The sequence below is a fragment of the Chlorocebus sabaeus genome, chromosome 14 (genome assembly GCF_047675955.1).
Source record: "Chlorocebus sabaeus isolate Y175 chromosome 14, mChlSab1.0.hap1, whole genome shotgun sequence".
Taxonomy (NCBI): domain Eukaryota; kingdom Metazoa; phylum Chordata; class Mammalia; order Primates; family Cercopithecidae; genus Chlorocebus; species Chlorocebus sabaeus.
In genome coordinates this window covers 26,435,754-26,459,469 of record NC_132917.1, presented here as the reverse complement: position 1 = coordinate 26,459,469, position 23,716 = coordinate 26,435,754, and the positions used below count along the sequence as shown (strand labels likewise).

General features: G+C 50.8%; 1 protein-coding gene across 3 annotated transcripts; it reads right to left on the bottom strand.

Moving 5' to 3' along the window:
* Nucleotides 1-278: 278 nt before the first annotated feature.
* Nucleotides 279-15,754, bottom strand: SLC35F6 (solute carrier family 35 member F6). 3 transcript variants are annotated; one of them, XM_073022867.1, is made up of 7 exons: nucleotides 15,586-15,611; nucleotides 4,800-4,872; nucleotides 4,596-4,655; nucleotides 3,921-4,088; nucleotides 3,458-3,670; nucleotides 2,652-2,762; nucleotides 279-1,093 (listed from the first exon to the last, which is right to left on the bottom strand). In XM_073022867.1, coding segments are annotated over exons 3-7 (963 nt in total). In that variant the 5' UTR covers nucleotides 4,597-4,655; nucleotides 4,800-4,872; nucleotides 15,586-15,611; the 3' UTR covers nucleotides 279-623. The 3 variants fall into 3 exon arrangements, with proteins under 3 accessions (XP_072878968.1, XP_007969389.1, XP_007969391.1); XM_007971198.3 differs by lacking the exon at nucleotides 4,596-4,655 and having other exon boundaries at nucleotides 3,921-4,092; nucleotides 15,586-15,754; XM_007971200.3 differs by lacking the exons at nucleotides 4,596-4,655; nucleotides 4,800-4,872 and having other exon boundaries at nucleotides 3,921-4,092; nucleotides 15,586-15,697.
* Nucleotides 15,755-23,716: the final 7,962 nt, after the last annotated feature.

Here is a 23,716-nt window from a genome sequence, read left to right as displayed (position 1 = left end):
TGGTCTCCACAAAAATACAAAAATTACCCAGGCGTGGTGGTGTGCACCTGTAATCCCAGCTACTTGGGAGTCTGCGGCAGGAGAATCACTTGAACCTGGGAGGCAGAAGTTGTAGTGAGCCGAGATCATGCCACTGCACTCCAGCCTTGGTGACAGAGTGAGACTCTGTCTCAAAAAAAAAAAAAAAAAGAAAGAAAATATAATGCTTAGTTCTGGTTTAAATTTGCTCACCGACTTTTCTTCTTTGGAGAATCAAATATAGCTTATGACTCATAAACTAGGTAACTATGATAATCTAGTTTATGATTCAGATACACTAGGGTGGTAAATTCCTATAATTCAACTTCATGATTTAGCTCTAGTGCTGTAGGAGGGGTCCAGAGAGCTGGGGTCTGTCACTGCACTCAGGCTCGTGGGGGCTAGGTAACATCACCCTGCAGGTGGTAGTGAGAAAAAGAGGACTTGGGTGTTGTTATCTTCTGTGGCAGCAGCCGCCCTGGGGGTTCTGTAGGGAGGTGACAGGGTAAGGCCTTGGGGACAGGCACGCGGGGCCCACCAGCCTGTGTGGCCTCAGTCTCAGGGTGAAGGAGCACCCCGGTGGCAGTAGAAGCCTCCAGGGAATCTCAGCTGGCATCATTGATGGGAGTCCGGGTGCCACCCAGCAGTCTCTCCTGCTCGCTCTCCTCTGCCAGGGGCCGGCCCCGGGACAGGCGGCCCAGCAGCGGGCGGTGCAGCCCATTGTAGAGGGCAGTGCCTATAAGGAGTATGAGGAAGCCAAGGATCTGCAGTGCATGGAAGGCCTCCCAGCCCAGTGCCAGGCTCAGTGCCCAGATGACAACAGTGCGCAAGCTGTCCAGCACCATGCGAGTGGTAGCGCTCAGTTCCTTGGTGACGCTGATGCCTGCGAAGTTGAAGAAGGCAATGCTACTGATGTTACCCAGCAGTGCCACAGCAATGAGTGGCTGCCGGCCCACCTGGCAGAAGGCATCCAGTGCATCCTCCAGCGTCCCACGAGGGTTTCCGCTGAAGGAGCCGGCAGGGATGTAGTACATGGGCACCAGCAGCAGGGAGAGGATCACAAAACCAAAGAGGCCTGGGGAGTAGAGGAGACAGTTACACTCTCTACCTGCCCCCAGACCCCCAGCACAGCCCACCAGCTTGGCCTCCTCTGATCTTGGATCATTCCCTCCTAGTGGTCCTCATGCCGGCTCCCTCCTTTCACATCCCTCAGCCTCTCATTGGGAGCTTGTGCCTATTAGATGGGTTCTAGCTGTCCCTTCTCCACTTTCACTCAGGGTTTTTTTGACTGGATCACGAGCAAGAAATACATTTTATATTGTGACCCAGTACACATGTGCACAGGTTCATGGATACACACACACACATACACACACACACTCATAAAAACATAACTACCCTTACAGTATACAATGCTCTGATATTTAAAAATTCTATTCATTTAAAAAAAGAACTGCTAGCTGCAACTGACTACATTATTTTCACAAGTTTGGAAAAACACAGCTTTCTAGTTCAGTGTGTTACTGGTCTGTGACAAGGAGTTTGCGCCAGAAGGTAAGTCCATGCACTGCTTCCCTCATTAAGTTCTTGCTAGAAAACAGAAATGAGTGGAAATAGACTGCATGCTTGTTGACATAGCTGATTGACATTCTGCCTAAGCCCCTCAGCTCACTGGGGGCCAGACAAGAGCTGCTCCCCAACAGGCACTAGCCCCCAGGCCATTCTTTGAAAGCACAGCTCTATCTTGCTAATCTCATAATTTTGATAGTTACTTCCCTGCTCAAAAACTTTCAGTGATTCCTCCCTGCCTGTCATTTAAAGTCTAAATCTACTTGCTTGATGGTAAAGTTCTCTAATGACATGACCCTGACCTACTTAATTCCTGATGATTTCCCCAACATCAAACCTATACTGCACTCAAATTATTATTATTTTTTGAGAGGGAGTCTCACTGTGTTGCCCAGGCTGGGTGCAGTGGCGCAATCTCGGCTTGCTGCAGCCTCCACTCCCCCAGTTTAAGCGATTTCTCCTGTCTCAGTCTCCTGAGTAGCTGGGACTACAGACATGTGCCACCGCACTGAGCTAATTTTTGTATTTTTTGTAGAGACGGGGTTTTGCCATGTTGGGCAGGCTGGTTTCAAACTCCTGACCTCAGGTGATCCGCCCACTTTGGCCTCCCAAAGTGCTGGGATTACAGGCATGAGCCATCGCACCCAGCTACACTCAAATTATTCCTCACTAGTTTTCAAATTCATGTCCAGCCCCCCGTGCCTTTGCTCTGGAGTTGCTCCTACTACTGCCTGTTGAAATTTGCAGCTTGAATGCCACCCTCCCTGTCCTGAGAGACTCAGATAGGCATGGCCAATGAGACATCAGTTGAGCACAAGTCCAAGCTTGAATTCACTGACTGCCCTTTCTTCCTGCTGGTCACCTCCTCTGAAGGGCTTGCATCTCATTCATCTCTGTCCTTGGTCTCCTCTAGCTCCTGGCACAGCAGGTGTCAGAAGATTTGTCAAAACACATCTAGAAGGCAATGGGGGGCAGGAAGTTCACCCCCTCCCAAGTGAACCCTGGCTCAGCTCCCCATGCTCCCTTCCACCCCACTCCTTCCAGGCCCCTGTGCCCACACACACCCTCAGTGCCAACTGCCCGCAGTGGGTGCACATTGTGTTTGTAGACGAACTTCTCCTCTAGCACCATCTGGATGGCGACGATGATCTGCGCCATGATGATCAACAGGTCCCCTGTGGGGAAGAAGGGACCCAGATGAGAACAGGGCTGCACTGGGGCTGGGGGCCAGGACAGCATGGCTACAGGGACACAACATGCCAGCCCCTGACCTCTGCAGGGCCCCCTATAGTTCACAGGCACAGTCACTACTGCCTGTCCCTGATTCCCCGGTCCCTAAGGGGCAGGCCAGCAGCGCCAGGCTGAGGCCCCAGAGGCCTGCCTGTGTCTAAGAGCTGCCCCACAGGGTAAGACACAGGTCTTTCAAGAAGCAACAGGCTTTGAGATAGACATTTCTTGGCTGATCCCAACCCTAAGTGACCCAGGACAGTCACTTCATTGTAAAATCGGCTGTGATGCATCCCTTCAGGGCCTGTGGGAGTCACTGTGATGATGAACACACAGTGCTCAGCACCAGGCTGGGCACTTGGTAAGCACCCGTTCCTTTCCACTCCCAAATCCGGCAGTTTGTGTATCTGCATCTATATCAAAGGACAAGCCAGCCCCTCGCCCTGCCCGGCCTGCCACTCATCCTTGGTGGAGCCACATCCCTTTGCAGTCTTCCCTATATTCTATCCATCACCTCCAGAGCTACCCGCCTCACCCAGGACTTGGCATATGGCACATGGCAGAGCTTGTATGAGTCTATGCTGGGTTCCCAAAGAGGACAGGGCAAGATAGGGCCGCCCCGTGTCCCTGCTTCTGGCCGCACCTGTGATCACTTCACTGAGCTTGTGCTGACTGTCGTGCTTGCTCAGGAGGTCAGCCAGGCCCACGACCACCAGCCCCGCAATGGTGGCTAGGATGCCCAGCCACTGGCTCAGCACCAGCCTCCGGCCCAGGAAGGCCACCGAGAACAGGCCAGTGAATATGATCACTGCACCCCGCAGCATCTGGAAGCTGGAGGCACTGGTCATGTTCAGAGCTAGGAAAGGAGAAATGAATGACAGTTAGCTTCCCAAGGCGAAGGTTATCTGTTACTAAGGGGTCTTCAGGGATGGAGACATGCCAAGCTCGTAGTAAGTGCTCACTCAGTCCTGCCTGCATGCCTGAGCGTGTGAAGTCTGGGGGAATGGTGGGATGAAGTGGAGGCGGGTGGGATGGGACTGTTCCCCTAGTAGCCCCTTCAGCCACAGCCTCCCCTGAGCCCTTCTCAGCCTAGCCTGGTTACTCACCCACATACATGAGGCTGGTCCCTGTCATGTCACAGAGCGCTGGGGGCAGGAAAAGAAGAGGGTTGAAGGGCTGCTGGGGGTCTACACTGGAGTCTGATTGCCCTGTGGCTCTGCACCGGAGGAGGTAGAAGGCAGCCAGGCAGGAGAATTCTCCCAGGAACATGCCCACTGCCTGCAGGGATGAAAACCCGAGGACTTCAGAGCTAGAAGGGACCTTGGGGATCATCTTTAACTATTTTTTTTTTAATACAAACTTCTGTCAAACAGGAGCTTACCCAGAACCCCAATATGTACCATAGACAAATGCAGAGCTGACATGGAGAGCAGAGACAGCCTCCTAGGTCTGCCCCAAAGCCCTCATACATCCTGATGAACCCTAAGGCTGTGCAGAGCCCTTTCTGAAAACCATCCATCTAGGCCAACCCCTAGTCAAATCGCAGGTGGAGAAACCTAGACCCAAGAGAGGCTCAAAGACTTATGTAAGGCCACAAAGAGGTAGAGCTGGGGCTGACATTTGAGTCTCCTGATCCTCAGTTCAACAAATAGTGTCTTCCATTTATGTTGTCTGCCCTGTCCCAAATGGTGTCTGGGCTCCCAGTGGATACAGAGCCGACTTGTCACTAGGGTTGATGTTTTCCACGTGTCCTAACTTGGATGTGGTGAGGACATGACCACTTGCCAGGACTTTCGCAGAGGATGGTGCTCTTTGCCCTCTTCTAGACCTTGGATTCTGCTCTGGGGAGGGAGAGAGAGAGAAGTGGATGGCTCTTCAGGGAGCAGAAGTCTCCACTCATAGGTCAGGAAGCACCCTGGCCTCATGGTGGGGGCGCCTGGTCTGAGGCCCAGGAGATAGGAGGTAGGAGGGACACGGCCAGGTACCTGGAGGAAGGGATGCTGGAAGCTGTGCTCCTTGCTCCCTCTGCAGCCCTCAGCCACGAAATTGTCTGCCCATCTGTAGGAGAGAGAGGGAAGGTCAGACTTTGGCAGCATCGTGCCCTGGTGCTAGCGAAGAGGCTCACACCTCTCAATGTCAAGAGGCCCAGACCTGGGTGACTTGGCCCCAGAGTGGCGCTCCCTCTCAAAGGGGCCAGTCTTCACCTCAAGTAGTTGTAACTTGGCATTTCCTCAAGTTACTGTGTCTGTGCCTCTGTAATCCATAGAAATCACAGATACTCTTGTGATCACATTATAGTCATTGTATATATCGTGAGGTATCATTTACACTCACCACTCATGAAAATTACAGTAGTCAGACCCACTTATAATTTAATGTAGTAGAAAACATTTCTATATAGCTGGGCGCAGTGGCTCACACCTGTAATCCCAGCACTTTGGGAGGCTGAGGTGGGTGGATCACTTGAGGTCAGGCATTCGAGACCAGCCTGGCCAACATGGTGAAACCCCGTCTCTACTAAAAATACAAAAATTAGCCGGGCATGGTGGTGCAAGCCTGTAATCCCAGCTACTCAGGAGGCTGAGGCATGAGACTCACTTGAACCTGGGGGGCAGAGGCTGCAGTGAGCCAAGATTGCACTACTGCACTCCAGCCTGGACGATGGAGCAAGATCTTGTCTCAAAAAAAAGAAAAAAAAGCATATCTATATATATTACTATATCACAGATTTGCTTTTTTTAAGTGTTTGATAACTGTATTTCAATTTAATTGACTTCTTTTGTAATCCTTGGTCTTTTTTTTTTTTTTTTTTTCACGGAGTCTCACTGTCGCCCAGGCTGGAGTGCAGTGGCAAGATCTTGGCTCACTGCAAGCTCCACCTCCCGGGTTCACGCCATTCTCCTGCCTCATCCTCCCAAGCAGCTGGGACGACAGGGCGCCCGCCACCACGCCTGGCTAATTTTTTAAATTTTTTTATTTTTAGTAGAGACTGTTTTGCCATGTTAGCCAGGATGGTCTCGATCTTCTGACCTCGTGATCTGCTCTCCTTGGCCTCCCAAAGTGCTGGGATTACAGGCATGAGCCATCGCGCCCGGTCCAATCCTTGGTCTTTTTATTTACACGTTTTAAAACATTACTATAAGAGGAGGTCCATAGGCTGTGCCAGACTGTCAAAGAGTCCCATGGCATGAAAAATATCAAGAACCTCTGGTCTACACGAGTATGTAGGCCCTGGGAAATGACCACCTAATACAGACCACCTGCTCACCTTCAAAGAGCCTGAATGGTTTGGAAGATCTTTCTAATGCTGACTTTTAAGCAGGTGGCAAAGACATCACACTCCTGGTGTGACCTCCCAGCCAGCACCCGGCAGATGGTGATGACTGATTATGACATACTTCCCCAATGAGCCTAGACACAAGCCCAGAATCCTTTGTGGCATAGTGCTTTGGGCAGCTTAACCACCAATCACTCTGAACTGTCTGCCATCTGTGCGTGAAAAGTCTGTCTTGAATTTCATCTTTGCTGGGCTTGGTTAGGTCTGTGGAGTCTTGTCTAATCTTCATTGAAAGCCCTTTAGGTATCTGGGGACTTATTGACCTTCTTCTGAATCTTCTCATCTCCTGGCTAAACAGCTCCAGCCTCTCCTAACCTTTCACCCCTGGTCACTGACTTCTGGAAGTACTCTGGTGTACCCAGGCCCAGAGCCAAGAGCATGTGATCTGGCCCAGACTGAGGCTAGCAAGGCGTTCCCCTCCCTCGTGTTGACACCCTGGGTTCGTTGACACAGCTCCAAATGCATCAGTCACATCATGTGCTGACTCAAGTCAACACAGACCCAGAGCCGTTTCCTGTGGGCCACTGACCTGCTCCTACTGCAGCATACCCTGCATAGGCAGTGGATGTCTCTAAAGTGCAAGACTCAGGGCTTCTTTTTATTAAATGTCTTTCCTTGAAATGTCTTTCCAGGGTAGTCAGATTGCAGTGCACAGCCCTGCACTGCCATTGGCTCATCTCTGTAGCGAGCCTCAGCTCCCAAAGGGCAGGGGAGTCCTCTGGTTCCTGTACCTCCCCCGCAGTGCCCCAGAGCACGTGCCACTGGTTGTGCCGCAGTTAGGGTCTAAGTTTGACAAAGTCCCTGTGCAGCTTTGGCTTTTCTATATGCCTCTGAGTTTGAGGAAGAAAACAGGGCTATGGCAAACCTATTCCACAGTGAGAGACCCCACCAGCTCCTGAAGATGTGGAGAAAGAGGGGTAATTAAGACTGCTTGTGGTTCTTAGGAATGGCAGGGGCAAAGGAGAGTTGAAGGGAGAAGTTCGGACAGAACTGGTTAGAAGGCAGAGAGAAACCGGGAGCCTGGCAAGGCTTGGGGACCAGGCTGTAACCAGTCCCAGTACCAGTGGGGCAAAGAAAATAGGGAGTTTGGGAGCAGGGGAAGCCTCCACCCCGGGTCAGGAAAACATCTGACCTCATGGGCTGAAGTCTCATTTCTTTCTCTTTTTTTTTTTTAGAGAGAGGGTCTCACTATGTTGCCCAGGCTGGTCTGTACAAATCATTTATAGGCATGAGCCACTGTACCCATGGTGCCTAATTTCTGCCTGATTTGCTGTTGGCTCTTGGATCCCTGGCCAGGACAGCACATGGAACATGGGTAAAGGCCACAGACCCATCAGGGCTGCTCTCGAATCCAGTCTTGCTTTTGCAGAAAGAGCCGCCTGAGAAGGCTTGCATGAGGCAACTGAGTGAAACAGAGGCAAAGCAAGGAAGAGAGAAGAGGTCAAGCCTTACCAAGGGCACAGAGCCAACTGCCCAGAGCAAGTGAAGTCAGAGAGATGGGAATCCCCAGGCCAGGAGCCAAGGCTCCTCTAAGAAGGACAAGGGAGCTATTGCCAGGTCCATGAAGGTCGACCAGAAGCTTCAGGCAAGGATTATTATTATTATTATTATTATTATTTATTTTATTATTATTTTTGTCCACAGGGGGCAGGTATGGAAGTTGCTTCCTCATCCTGATTCCACACCCAGACCACAGACTGGTAGGCTCAAGAAGTCCTCCCTGATCTGGCAGTGGGGTCACCACCCAGAACTCATGCTGGGCTACTGCCTGAGTCACTTATAGTAATGACAACTCACACACCCAGCACATTCTGGTTCCTCATTTACTGTCATCTGAGAGAGCTCAGCACCCAGCTGCTTCCACGTCTCTCAATCCTCTGCTCCTGGCACGTTACTCTACGGAAGCTCAACATTTTTTGTAGAATGAATGAGACTTCAGATCCCTCCCAGCAAACAGGCCAGGTACTGCAGTGCAGAGGCCACGTTTCTACAAGTCCTATTTCCCACCTGAGTCTGAGGGGCCCCTGCTGGTAGAACGAGCTGGTCCACAGGGGAAACCCCTTGGGGCCTATCCTTCCCCAAAGTTGGGGCGCTTTTTGGGGAACTGACTGTAGGGCTGGTGCTGAGCTCCCCACCTCCCACAAGGGTTGTCTTTGCTTTCTCCACAGGTAGCTCTGCCTAGACAGGCCTGGCTGGCAGCGCTCCCGGCTGGGGAAACGGAATCTCTTTGTATCTGAGGGCCTGGGGCAGGCTGACAGCCCAAGGGATTGGGTGTCAGCAGCACGGGATGCCTTGCCCAGCCTGAGATGCTCAGGCCTGCAGGTACCTTGGGGCAGAAAACCAGGCTTCTCATCCTGGACTGGAGACAGGCTTCGACTCAAGGTCCAGAATCAGAAAGACCCCAGCCTCACAGGCTAGAACAAAAATCCAGCCCCAGTGTGCCTGGGGATGACAGCAGTGACCCCTAAGGTGGACAGCACTTTGCTGTCAGTCCTTCACAATGTTTGTTTTTTGTTGTCTTTTGTTTTTGTTCTGTTTTTTTTTTGAAACGGAGCCTCCCTCTGTCACCCAGGCTGGAGTGCAGCAACATGATCTTGGCTCACTGCAACCTCTGCTTTCCAGGTTCAAGTGATTCTCCTGCCTTAGCCTCCCAAGTAGCTGGGATTCTGGGTACCCACTACCATGCCCAGCTAATTTTTATATTTTTTGTAGAGATGGAGTTTCACCATGTTGGCCAGGTTGGTCTCGAACTCCTGACCTCAAGTGATCCACCCACATCGATCTCCCAAAGTGATGGGATTACAGGTATGAGCCACTGCGTCCGGCCAACAACGTTTGTCTTTTTGTTTTGTTTTTTCAGACAGGGTCACGGCTCACTACAGCCTCAGCCTCCCAAGGCTCAAGTGATCCTCCCACCTCAGCCTCCTGAGTAGCTGGCACTACAGGCATGGGCCACCATGCTCGGCTAATTTTTGTATTTTCTGTAAAGACGGCCTTGTTATGTTGCCCAGGATGGTCTCGAACTCCTGGCCTCAAGAGATCTACCTGCCTCAGCCTCCCAAAGTGCTGGGATTACAGGTGTGAGCCACTGCGCCCAGCTCATGTTTCCTTAAATGCACAATTCATAGGACACTCCATTAAGCCTTACAACAAGGATCCTCATTTTAGATGGGGACTCTGAGGCTTAAGGCAGATCCAGGGTCAAACCTTGCTTGAATTTATGCTCAGAAAAGGCAGAATACAGAGAAAACCCAGAGTTTTAAGTCCCACAGGCTGGACAAGTTACAGGGATAATCTACCAACACTGACAAACTGTCAGAAGCAATACATGATATAAGGGTATATACATGACCTGGCACATGGCAGGTATTCAGCAAAACTCATTTTCTGCCCCTTCTCCTTTCCCTTCATTGAACAGAAGCCATCTCCCCCTTGTTGGGGTCAGTGTGGCCCCAGCTGTGCTTCAGCCTGAAAGCTACTGGAAAAACATCTGGAACCTGTCCTGCTGGCTGAGGCAGAGGTGGCTGGAGGGGCCTCAGGCCATTGTCCCTGCAGTTCACAGAGCCACAATGCTGAAACAAAAGAAACTCAGCCATCAGCTGAACGGAACTCCTTATTTGACAGACAGGAACCCAGGCGCCAGAGAGGGCTCCAGGGGCCCACAGCTCCTCAGGTATTGAGACAGGGCCAGTACCCTGGAAGCTCAGCAGGCAGTTATGCGCCCCCTCCCTGATGCTCTGAAGCTCTCCTCTGAGTTCCTGCTCCCCTAGCTGGTGGGAGGAGAGGGGCAGCCCAGCAGATAGGCCTGTCTTCTCCGCAGACACTGCATTCTAGGGGAGATGACCTCCGGGGCAGGAGGCCCGAAGGGCCCTCGTGGGAACAAGCTGAGGCCCTCCTTTCGGCAGGCAGGCTGGGGAGTGGGCTCTTCGTGCTGGGTGGTGAGTCACTCCCTAGTTTGGCCAGGCCCAAACTCAAAGCTCAGCATTCTGGGAGGTGTGCACGTCCACATGAGCGGGGGTGGAGAACACAGACCGAGGAAGTGGCAACGGGGCTGGCTTGGGCAGATTAGCTGTGGCCATTCCCACAGAATCTCTGCCACTTCCTCTTGTGTCCCCAGCTTGTCAAGCCCAGTGAGTCCCCTTCTTTCTCCTGCCTGGGACCTACAGAAGGGCCAAGGCTTCTCTACTCTCTGGGGTGCCACAGCAGGTGGCCCTGGCTCCTGAGGTGACAATGATGAGCCCTCTCATCTCTATGGACTAGAAACTTTTCTCATGCTGGGTGTGGTGGTGCATGCCTGTAATCCCAACACTGTGGGAGGCTGAGGCAGGTGGATTGCTTGAGCCCAGGAGTTTGAGACCAGCCTGGGAAACATGGCAAGATGCTGTCTCTACAAAAAATACAAAAATTAGGTGGGCATGGTGGCAGGTGTCTGTGGTCCCGTTGACTTGGGAGGCTGAGGTGGGAGGATGGCTCAAGGCTGCAGTAAGCTGAGATGGCACCACTACACTCCAGCCTGGGCAACAGAGAGAGACTGTGTCTTTAAAAAAAAAGAAAAGGCTGGGTGCAGTGGCTCACGCCTGTAATCCCAGCACTTTGGGAGGCCGAGATGGGCGAGGTCATGAGATCGAGACCATCCTGGCTAACACAGTGAAACCCTGTCTCTACTAAAAAAATACAAAAAAATTATCCAGGCATAGTGGTGGGCACCTGTAGTCCCAGTTACTTGGGAGGCTGAGGCATGAGAATGCGTGCACCCGGGAGGCGGAGCCTGCAGTGAGCTGAGATCACACCACTGCACTCCAGCCTGGCCGACAGAGCAAGACTCTGTCTCAAAAAAAGAAAAAAAAAAAGAAAAGAAAAGAAAAAAAGGAAACCTTCCTCAGTAGATCTTCAGTGTCCGGGAAGAAGGTAGGGCAGGGATCACCAAGTCCATTTTACAGATGAGGAAACTGAGGCTCAGAGAGGCCCAGTGGCTCATCTATTCCCCAGCTCCCAAGCCTTATGCACTTCCCACCCTACTACACTGTCCTCCTGAGTTAAGACTTCCTCAAGCTGGCCCAACAACCCCTTTGAAGCAATTATCCCATGCCAGTTCATGGAACCAAAGGGTGGTGGGGGCAGCTGCCAAGGGCAAACATTGGAGCTGGCACAGAAAGGACACAGAAGAAGAGCTAATGCCTCTTCTCTAGTAGAGGCCTAGTGGTTTCCAGGCTTCCTGCCACTTCCTTGGCAGGGTCCCTGGCCTGGGCATGAAGGGAAGTCAGGCTCATATCCCTGCCTGGCTGGGAGGGCCCTACAGCCTGCAGAACTTAGGAGGGGAGCTGAGCTTTACTTAGTGGGCATCTACTAGACCCTGGCTCTATTAATTAATTAATTACTATTATTTGTAGAGAACGAGGTCTCCCTATGTTGTCCAGGCTGATCTTGAACTCCCGGGCTCAAATGATCATCCCACCTCGGCCTCCCAAAGTGCTGGGATTACAGGCTGGAGCCACAGTGCTCAGTTTACCCTGGTTCTTCATATGTAGAACCTCAGTTGGATTCAGTAGACTGGGGCTCTGAAATGAGTACCTGAGGATGGGCACCGGCTCAGGCAGACAGAAGTGGCTTGGCCTAAAGAAGTTGACTGACAGAAGGTGCTAGTGAGGAGGTTTTGAGAAAACAGCCAGGGAAAGAAGAAGCCACTTCACAGGGAGGGGCCCCCTGCCAGGACCCAGGGATGGGGTCACAGGGCCAGCATGGCTGGTGGCAGTCTCCCAAAGCCTGCTGAGCGTGCAGAGAGGAAAGTTGACCTGCGGCCCCAGCACAGCAGGCAGCACGTGCTCAGATGTGCTTCCTCATCCACTGCCTTTCATCCTCCCAAGAACCTGGGAAGGGAAACATCATGCTCTTGTCACAGGCCAAGAAACTGCCAGAGACAACCATAGGCTGTCAGTCTGAACCTTGAGTGGCCTGGGCTCCAGCAGGAGGACAAGTAGGCCGGTGACAGCAGGGTCTCCAGGCTGGCTGAGAGGCTTGACACCCAGTCCTGGAGAGAGGACACATCAAAGGCTGGGAGGGCAGATGCCACTTACAGGTTTACAACTTCCACAAGCAAAGGCTTGTCTGTCCTGTCCTGGGGAGCTGTGGGAGGAAACCCTCAGGAAGGAGGGACTTTGGGGTATCACAGTCATAAAAGAACAGGACTTAAAGTCCTGAGGCCTGGGTTCCAGTCTTCATTCAGACACCAAACGGTTGAATCACAGAAAGAAACTTCTCCTGGGGCCTCCTTTGTAAATTGTGGGGATTAGACTGGATGATTTATCTGCTTTTAACAACTCTAAATGCCCCCAAAATGACCGGAGAAGTCCCCAGCCACACCCTCCAGTGGTGGTTAAGAGCATGGATGCTAGAGCCAGACCATGCTGGCTCAACTATAAACTCTGCCACTTAGTAGCTAAGTTGAACTTGGGCAAGGAATTTAATCATTTCCTACCTCAGTTTCCTTATACAGGAATATCAGCCCCTAGCTCTGTCTGATAGGGCGGTTATGAGAATTCCCTGAGTTCACACATGAAAGGGCAGAGAGGGCCTGGGGCATGCGAGGTGCTCTTTGTGCATGAGATGCTTCTGCTAGTTGTCAGTACATGCTTGTCTGTCTGTGCCTGCTGGAAACCGTGGGTCAACAATGTGATTTCCTTTTTTTTTTTTTTTTTTTTTTTGAGACTGAGTCTCACTCTGTCACCCAGTCTGGAGTGCAGTGGTGCAATCTTGGCTCATTGCAACTTCCGCCTCCCAGGTTCAAGCAATTCTCCTTTCTCAGCCTCCCAAGTAGCTGGGACTACAGGTCACACTACCATGTCCAGCTAATTTTTGTATTTTTAGTAGAGATAGGGTTTCACCATTTTGGTCAGGCTGATGTCAAACTCCTGACCTCAAGTGATCCACCCGCTTCTGCCTCCCAAAGTGCTGGGTGACAGGCGTAAGCCACTGTGCCCGGCCAGAAATGTGATTTCAAATCCATACTTCACATGGGGGTGTACACAGCTGCTCCCACATGCTCTTTCTCCCTAAGAGTATCCTCCTCGTGGTTTGACCTTAGAACACTCTTTAGGGTCCAATTTGGGGGCCCATCTTGCGGTGGGAGGATCCTGAGAGGCCCCACACCAGCTGTCAGGCAGGGGACAGGACCAAAAGTTGGGTCTGTCACCTGGGAGCCCTTTTCCTGACTCTCAGGCAGCCTCTAAGGGCGACGCCTTCTGGGACTGAGGATCTGTAAGTTTCCTACCTAACTGGTTTGGAGTTTTCTAAGGAAGGAGGTGAGTCAGCACAGTTTACCCCAGCAGTAACTGGCAATCTGGATTCTCCTTAGGGGCAACAGCCCTGGTGGACTTACAGCCACTCTCTAAGCACTTCACAGAGGCCTTGGCTGGCATGACAGAACAGAAGACTTGCTTTGCTGCGTTCAGATCCTGAGATGGGAACCCTCAGGCTGGGGCCTCTGAACAGCTAAGGACTCAGCATGAGGAATGACCCCCAGGAGGATGCAGGGCCTGGAAGCCAGCAGTTCTCCACAAGGCACAGCTGGCCAGAGGTGAACCAGAGGAACAGGTGGGGCCCACCCAGGGCTCCAGTGACTGTGCCCACCGTTTGGGGAAGGGAGAACACTGTGACTGCTGTGTGGGTACATGTGTGTCTCCTCCACCTCAGATTCCAAGCATCTCAAAGGTAGGGATCACCTCTTGGTCACTTCTGTCCCCTTCTCTCACACACCGTAGGTACCTTATACATGCCTGATGAGGCACTTTTCATACCACTGATGGAGTTTACAAGGTATAAATGCCTCAAAAATGAGTAAGAAATGGCCATTTCCCTTTAAAAGGCTGACAGTTTCTCAAGTGTGAAGCCAAGAAAACCCAGGGGACCCGGAACACCACTTTCAGAGTGGAAAAGATCCTGATGAGAGCTTTTCCACACCACACCAATCCCACCTCGCTCTGGAGCCTGACAGGGCCCAGGTGGACATGAGGTCTAACTTGGAGAGGGCCACTGTCCACTGTTCTCCATGTACCTTGGTATCATTTCAGACAAAGGCCACTGGGGACTGCAGCTCTTATGGTGAAAAGGAGGGGCTGGGCACGGTGGCTCATACCTGTAATCCCAGCACTTTGGGAGGCTGAGGCGGCAAATCACCTGGGTCGGGAGTTCAAGACCAGCCTGACCAACATGGATAAACCCAGTCTCTACTAAAACTACAAAATTAGCCAGACATGGTGGTACATGCCTGTAATCTCAGCTACTCAGGAGGCTAAGGCAGGAGAATCGCTTGAACCCAGAAAGCGGAGGTTGCAGTGAGCTGAGATGGTACCATTGCACTCCAGCCTGGGCAACAAGAAAAGGAGGGGCAGGAATGCCCTGCCCTGAGATGGAGACAGAGAGAGACAAAGAACTGCCATCCTGCCCACAACAGAGGGGAGGCTAGGCCCTGTCCCTCAGTCTCATGACTGCCCTGGGTCCTCAGTCCCTAACCTCCTGGGAACTGTCCCCCTGTCTCACCCCCATACATCAGAGCTGAACTGCCACTTGCCCTCTCTGTCTGAGTTAATGGCACTTCTCTTCTCCCAGGCAGAAACCCTGGAGTGATCTGTTTCTTGCTCATGTGGTTCAGGCCTGTGGCATTCAGCACCTGGTCTCTCCCACCAGTTGTCCCTTCCTTTCTCTTCTCACTGCCACCTCCTGGTTCCCCTCATCTGCTATGCAGCAGCGTTGGAGTGGTTTTTCCTGCACCAAATGACTCTTCATGTCATCGAGTGAATCATATCACTTTCAACATGTCATTCCCCAGCTCAAAAGCACTTTTCTGATTATGGGAGAAAATCTAGCCTGGGCATTTGATGCTGGTTACAGCCGACTTTGATCTGGCCTTTCCGTAGACTTTCCTTGGCTTAAAGTCTCAGCCACATTCCGAAATCCCACCTAAGCCTCAAGGCGCAGCTCTAACCCCTCATCCTTGCGGGGCCGTGGGGTACCTCCCTGTCTGCCGCTTGAGGCCTCCACGCTCACTGGGTCACTCGGCCTGCACAGCCACTACCGCAGCTCGTGTGTACAAGTCCTGGGGTCTCTCCCAGCTTATGGAGGGAGGTGCTCAGGCTTGGACGCCGGCACTGGAAGGGCCGCGGAAAGGAATCGGCCAACCCTCCTGTTAAAAGATGTGGAAACCGGCGCGGAGGCTGTACAGCAAGTCAAAGCCGGGGCGCGGATCCCCCTGCACGGGGCGCAGCCCCGCTCCGCATTTCCCCGGGCCTCGCATCCCTTGGGTGGTCATAAAGCGCGCGAACTGACTGGAGCAAGTGGGAAAGCCGGAGAAGCCGGGAGGGCAGGGCCGAGAAGGGGGAAGGCGTAGAACGAGCGCGGGGGTCGCCAGGGCCTGCGTGCCCGTCAGGGCCCAGACTCACTTTGCCGAGAGCGTGTTGATGGAGCCGGTAACGAGCATGAGCCCGGCCAGGAACAGCTGGTACTTGGTCCAGGCCATGTCGCGGACGCTGGCGCTCGGTCCAGTTAGCGGCACCCGGCCCAGTCACCCGGGGTCTCCTGCGCGAGCGCTTCCGGGCCGGGCGTCACGTGACCCCTCCCGCTCGCCCCGCCCCTGGGGAGGGCGCCTGAGCCACCGTGCCCGCGCTCTGCGGAGTCGGCCTGGAGCGCTTTGGTGGCCACGTCTTGGCCCTGGCAAATCACCGCCCAGGTCTTCCTATTTTTTTTTTCTTCTCTTCCTCGCCCTCCCCCGCTTTTTTGTTTTGTTTTGTTTTGTTTTGAGAAGGAGTCTCACCCTGTCGCCCAGGCTGGAGTGCAATGGCATGATCTCGACTCACGGCAACCTCCGCCTCCTGGGTTCAAGCGATTCTACTGCCTCAGCCTCCCGAGTAGCTCGGATTACAGGCGCCCGCCACCACGCCCAGCTAATTTTTTTGTACTTTTAGTAGAGACAAGACAGGGCTTCCCCATGTTGGCTAGGCTGGTCTCGAACTCCCGACCTCAGGTGATTCGCCCGCCTCGGCCTCCCAAAGTATTGGGATTACAGGCGTGATCCACCGCGCCTGGCCTTGGTTTCTTATTTTTGTCTTTGGGTCTTCCTATTTGTAAAAGGGGCGGATGGGACAGTGCAGTGAGGGTGGATCGTGGATATTACAGCATTTTGTGAATCGTTTTGAGAGGTTGAGCTGGGCAGTGTCAGAAAGGAGCCCTGAAGTGGGCCTGCCGGGAGTTCCTTGGGGACCCTGTAAAGAAGAGATTCCCACGCTGGACGTTTCCACGTCGGGGCTCCTCTCTGACACCGCCCACCTTGGGCACAGTTCATATCTTTCAGCAAAGTGGCGAAGGCATCTAGCTCCAGTTACCGAGAAGACCAATTTATAGCAGAGTGATTTGCTTAAGAACCTGCTGGTGAGCAGTGGGATAGGGATTTGCGCTTGGGTTCTCCAGTCTCCAAAAATCCGTGCCTTCCGCATGGCGCCTACACCAAGCCCTGCTTCACTGCTCCTTTGTGGACCTTCTGGTCGCAGCACAGAGGCATCCAGGCAGAGAGACCATCCCTAGGTTTGTTTGAAGAGGGTGTTGACAAAGAGTCAAACCCTAAAATATTTGAAGGGATTTATTCTGAGCCAAATATGAGTGACCATGGCCCGTGACACAGCCCTCAGGAGGTCGTGAGAACATGTGCCCAAGTGGTCGGGGCGCAGCATTTTAGAGAGGCACTAGACATCAATCAAATACATTTAAGAAATATATTGGTTTGGTCCAGAAAGGCGGGACAACTCAAAGCTGGGAGGAGGATAGAGGGTGGGGAAGGAAAGGGAAAAAATATCTATCTATGTTAATAGAGTTTTTTTTTTTTTTTTTTTTTTGAGACAGAGTCTTGCTCTGTCTCCCAGACTGGAGTGCAGTGGTGCGATCTCGGCTCACTGCAACCTCCACCTCCCGGGTTCAATCTGTTCTCTGCCTCAGCCTCCCAAGTAGCTGGGATTTAGGCGCCTGCCACCAGGCCTGGCTAATTTTTGTATTTCTAGTAGAGAGGGGGGTCTCACCATGTTGGCCAGGCTGGTCTTAAACTCCTGATCTCGTGATCCACCCACCTCAGCCCCCCAAAGTGCTGGGATTACAGGCCTGCGAGACTGATTTGCAGCGCCATTTCAAGATATGGCAAAGAAACATGTTTTCTGGTAAAATCTTATGACTTTCTTCTTTGTCACATAATATTATGCCAGAGTCAGATTGGAAAGTAAGTCACGATATATAGGGTCAAATAAAACCCCTCTGATGAGAATTTATAGTTTGTAGAGCATGACTCTCTAGACCTCTTAGATAAGAATTTGGGCAAGGTAAAAAAAATCAGAGCTTAGTCCTCAAGGGGTTCTGGCTTTTAAAATCCTACTCTTGGCGGGGTGTGGTGGTTCACACCTGTAATCCTAGCACTTTGGGAGGCTGAAGCAGGAGGATTCTTGAGCTCAAGATTTCCAGACAAGCCTGGGCAACATGGCAAAACTCAGCCTCTACTAAAAATGCAAAAATTAGCTGAATGTCATGACAAGTACCCGTAATCCCAGCTACTCAGGAGGCTAAGTAGGAGGATCGCTTGAGTCCCTGGAGGTGGAGGTTGAAATGAACTGAGATCGTGCCACTGCGCTCCAGCCTGGGTGACAAGGTGACACCTTGTCTTAAAAAAAAAAAAAAGTCCAGGCGCGGTGGTTCGCGCCTGTAATCCCAGCAGTTTGGGAGGCTGAGGCAGGTGGATCACCTGAGGTCAGGAGTTCAAGACCAGCCTGACCAATATAGTGAAACCCTGTCTCTATTAAAATACAAAAAATTAGCTGGGCATGGGGGTGCATGCTTGTAATCTCAGCTACTCCGGAGGCTGAGGCAGGAGAATCACTTGGACCTGGGAGGCGGAGGTTGCAGTGAGCCAAGATCGAGCCATTGCACTCCAGCCTGGGCAACAAGAGTGAAAACTCTGTCTAAAAAAAAAGAAAAAAGAAAAAAAAAAAACAAAACTGCTCCTAATATACCTTTCCCAGCACTGTAGTCTGCACCCATGCCCTGTCATGCCAGAGACAAGACCCTTTTGTTACCAGAAAGGGGTTCTGATCCAGACCCCAAGAGAGGGTTCTTGGACCTGGCACATTGTGGGGAATCCATAAAGTGAAGGCAAGTTTATTAAGAAAGTAAAGGATAAAGAATGGTTACTCCATTGCCAGAGCAGCCCCGAGGGCAGCTGATCGGCTATTTTTATGGATATTTCTGGATTATATGCCAAACAAGGGGTGGATTATTCATGAGTTTTCTGGGAAACGGGTGGGCAATTGCCAGAACTAAGGGTTCCTCCCCTTTTTAGACCATGTAGGTTAACTTCCAGATGCTACCATGGCATCTGTAAACTGTCGGGCACTGGTGGGATTGTCTTTTAGCATGCTAATGCATTATAAATAGCATATAATGAGCAGTGAGAAAAACCAGAGGTCACTTTTGTCACGGTCTTGGTTTTGGTGGATTTTAGCCGCTTCTTTACTGCATCCTGTTTTATCAGCAAGGTCTTTGTGACCTGTATCTTGTGCCCACTTCCTATCTCATCCTGTGTCTTAGAATGCCTCACCTCCTGGGAATGCAGCCCAGTAGGTCTCAGCCTCATTTTACCCAGCCCCTGTTCAAGATGGAGTTGCTCTGGTTCAAACGCCTCAGATATTTTGGAAAATGACTTCAGACCCAACCAGCACACTTCCCCTATGCTGCAGATCTTGTTTCTGTGGTGAGAAAATAACTTTTACCTGAGGAATGCAAGTCCTCTAAGTTATCAGGCCCAGAGAGACATTAAAATGAGACAGCAATCAAGTCCTACTCCTGCTTTGAGTTATGTATTTATCTCTTGAAACTGCTTGCTATTGCCACAGGTAGCTATAAATTAACCTAACAATGCTGCACTGAACACTGTATTTCACATCCTATAGCTTAACACTGTACAGCCAATCACTAATCAATGTGATTTCTGTAAACCAATGAGAATTCCTGACAAACAATTTTGTATCAGCCCACTCCCTGTCCTCCTTTTTCTGCCTTTAAAAACCTGTTTGTAACAAAGAGGGAAGGGAACTCATATCCAAGATCACTTGGTTCTGAGTCTTTTGGGCAGCTGTCCTTATTTTGGCTCAAGTAAACTCTTTAACTTATATTTTGTGCCTCAGCACCTTCTTCTTTTTTTTTTTTTTTTTTTTTTTTTTTAAGATGAAGTCGTGCTCTGTCATCCAGGCTGGAGTGCAGTGGCACAATCTCAGCTCACTGCAACTTCTGCCTCCTGGGTTCAAGCAATTCTCCCGCCTCAGCCTCTGAGCAGCTGGGATTACAGGTAAGCACTATAACACCCAGCTAAATTTTTTGTATTTTTAGTAGAGATAGGGTTTCACCATGTTGGCCAGGCTGGTCTTGAACTCCTGACCTCAAGTAATCCACCCGCCTTGGCCTCCCAAAGTGTTGGGATTACAGGCGTGAGCCACCACGCCCAGCTGGCTGGCAACTTCATTTTAGATGAACAGGAGGTGGCCTGTGTGGTGGCTCATCTGTTATCCCGGCACTTTGGGAGGCCAAGGCCTCCTGATCTCAGGAGTTTGAGAGCAGCTTGGGCAACATAGCCAGACCCCCATCTCTACAAAAAAAATTAAAAAATTAGCCAGGGGTGATGATGCGGGCCTGTGAGCCCAGCTACTGGAGAAGCTGAGGCAGGAGGATTGCTTGAGCACAGGACTTTGAGGCTGCAGTGAGCCATGGTCACACTGCTGCACTTCAGCCTGAGCAACAGAGCAAGACCCTATCTCACACACACACAAATTTTTTTAATTAAAAAAATAGATCAACAAGAGGTAGGGCCTGTCTGCCAACTCCTCCTACTTGCCCTAAGACAGCCTTGAACTTGTGAAAATGGCCAGAGTGGACTTAGAACTCTCAACAGGCTGCACCAGACCCCCTTATTGCAGGAAGACCTGCTGGCGAAGGTATGTAAGTGGGATCCTGGAAAAAAACACAGGAGGTCCCCAGACAGACAGCAGAAGGGTTTTCTTGTGGATGGACATGGCATGTACAGCAGTGCAGAGGTGTGAGGGTGGAACAAGTCTGGGACCCACAGAATGTTCTAGAACTTTCTTCAATTGGAGCCTCTTCTCCTTTCAGTCAGTGGGGAGTTGGAAGACCCAGAAGAGGTTTCTTCTAACCTTTTTTTTTTTGAGATGGAGTCTTGCTCTGTTGCCCAGGCTTCTCCTGCCTCACCCTCCCAAGTAGCTGGGAGTACAGGTGTGCACCACCATGCCCGGCTAATTTTTGTACTTTTAGTAGAGACAGAGTTTTACTGTGTTGGCCAGGCTGGTCTCAAACTCCTGACCTCAGGTGATCTGCCCACCTCGGCCTCCCAAAGTGCAGGGATTACAGGTGTGAGCCACTACACCTGGTCTCTTCTGAATCTCTTGTCTCCAACAGTACATCTAGTTTTGTGTAATTTCAAAGGAGTTCACTGATTTATCAAAAAATGTTTATTGAGATGTAGGATGAATAAAACACAGCTTCTGTCCCGAAGGGCAGACTGGGGCAGCCCACAGCAACAGACACTCATCCCTATCAGAGGCCGTTCCTATAGGGCATAGTGACTCAGTCGGTGAGGCTCTGGACCATTTTCCACACGTGTCCAGGCCAAGGGCACTGTCCTGAAGTAAACGTTACTAATGATCATTATTAATTACTAGACCGACATGATGTCACCAGCAGCACAGTCTCTGTCTGTGTCTATAGCCACATCATACAATGAATTTTAATGTATCACAATGTCCTGACCATTCATCAAACTACTGTCTGTGGATCCCAGGAGACAGAGTTTATTGGCAAATATACATGGAGTCCACTAAGTGTAAGGCCTAGAGCCAGATATGGGGTCCTAAGGAAGCAAGACAAGGTCACTGCCCTCAAGGAATTTGAGATTCACTGGAGGAGAGGGTCAGCATGGCATTAACCATGCAGCAATGTGAGAATGTGTAAGAGGCAGAGGGGGTTGAGGGAGGGATGGATTACCTAAGGGAGTGGGCAAGAAGAGGGGACAACAGTGACAATCAGAGCTGTCCTGGACCAGGTGCCCCGTCGTGTCAGGCCTGTGCCTGGAGCTTGACCTCTATGGCCTTGGTTTTCACAGTAGCCCTGTGGAACTGGAATTCATAGACCTGAGTAGGGACTTGAAGGAGGAGCCGGATTGCTCCAGGTGCGGAAAGCAGGGTCACCCCAGGCAGAGACAACCACGTGGACACCATGGAGTGGCTGATCAGCCCTCACGCCAGGGTGTGACCTACAGTGAGGCTCTCGGTCTCTGCCACCTGGCTAGAATGGGCCTTAGGGGAGAAAACTAGGATTGCATTGCTTCCAGGTAGCAGTGAGCCCCGGGCTAAGGTATCAGGGCCTGAAGAGACAGGAATTCTGAAAAAAATACAGAGGAGTTGTCAGAAGCATTTGATAGAGAGCAACTCTATCTTGAATAAGGGCTGGATAAAATAAGACTGAGACCTACTAGGCTGCATTCCCAGGAGGTTAAGCATTCTTAGTTACAGGATGAGTCAGGAGGTTGGCATGAGATACAGGTCAAAAAGACCTTGCTGATAAAACAGGATGCAGTAAAGAAGCTGGCCAAAACCCACCAAAACCAAGATGGCGACAAAAGTGACCTATGGTCAAAAAGGGGGAGGAACCCTCAGTTCCAGAAAATCCCCGCCCCTTTCCTGGAAAGTTTATGAATAATCCACCCCTTGTTTAGCATATAATCAAGAAATAACTGTAAGTATACTCAGTCAAGCAGTCCATGCCACTGCTCTGCCTATGGAGTAGCCATTCTTTTACTTTCTTAATAAACTTGCTTTCACTTTACTCTGTGGCTTCACCTCGAATTCTTGTGTCTTGCTCAAGATCCAAGAACCCTCTCTTGGGGTCTGGATTGGGATCCCTTTCTGGGAACAGAATCAGGGTGAATATGTATATGCAGAGGCTTTGCAAAATCTATCTATTGACCTGAAATAATCAAAAGGTTCAGAATTCAACTTTAAAGAGTTTATGGAAGTGAAAAGCTGGGAGTAACCTCCTGAAAAACAGACACCAGAGAAATGGGGCCAGCGCTCTAAAGTTCAAAGTTAAGGTCTTTCACATCCTAGTAAGCTTGGGGAAAAGCCAAAAAAGTTAAGGTTTAGCTAATATAGGCAGGAAACAAAGACATTTAGTTGGATTATAACATTCTCTACAACAGGCTGGTTTATGAGTTATAACAATTAGTTTTTCTTTTCCATAGAGCTTGTTTTCTTTACAACTTTTTATTTCCTTTCCAATTTAAAAGAGTGTATTTAACATCCCGTCTTAGACAACGTGGTAGTCATGAAGTCTTTGTATGGAAAGTTAATCTGTAATGGCTGGGTGTGGTGGCTCAAGCCTGTAATCCCAGCTGTTTGGGAGGCCAAGGCAGGTGGCTCACTTGAGGTCAGCAGTTTGAGACCAGCCTGGCCAACATGGTGAAACTTTGTCTCTATTAAAAAATTCAAAAATTACCAGGCATGGTGGTGGGTGCCTGTAATCCCAGCTACTTGGGAGGCTGAGATGTGAGAATCACTTGGACCCCGGGGCAGAGGTTGCAGTGAGCTGAGATCACACCACTGCACTCCAGCCTGCGCAATACAGCCAAGGAAGGAGACCACCCCTCATATTGTCTTATGCCCAATTTCTGCCTCAAACAAAAGAAAAAGTAAAAACTAAAAGGCAGAAATGAAATCCACAAGCAGATAGCCTGGCGCCACACCCTAGGCCTCGTAGTTAAAGATTGACCCCGACCCAATTGGTTATGTTGTCTATAGATTACAGACCTTGTATAGAAAAGCACTGAAAATCCCTATCCTGTTTTGTTCTGATCTAATTACCGGTGCATGCAGACCCCAGTCATGTACCCCCTGCTTGCTCAATCGATCACGACCCTCTCATGTGCACCCCCTTAGAGCTGTGAGCCCTTAAAAGGGACAGGAATTGCTCACTTGGGAAGCTCGGCTCTTGAGACAGGAGTCTTGCCAATGCCCCCGGCCAAATAAACCCCTTCCTTCTTTAACTTGGTGTCTGAGGAGTTTTGTCTGCGGCTGGTCCTGCTACAGAGCAAGACTTGGTCTCAAAAAGAGAGAAAGTTAATCTGTAATGAAGATCAACAGTGAAGCAAGGGGGTCGTCCTTGGCACCCTTTAGTCATTTACATTTTACAAAACAATGTAGGTAAGGAAAAAAACTAATCAGAGAAACAGGTTACAGCTGCCTAGGTTACAGCTGCCTGTCATGTGACCCAGGCCTCATAATCATAGTCCCTTAAGGCTCAATATATGTTAAAGTTGTCTCACGTATCCGTGTGAAGAGACCACCAAACAGTCTTTGTGTGACCATCATGGAGGCAGGCTGAGTCCGAAAAGAGAGTCAGCAAAGGGTGGTGGATTATCATTAGTTCTTACAGGTTTTGGGATAGGCGGTGGAGTTAGGAGCAATGTTTTGCGAGCAG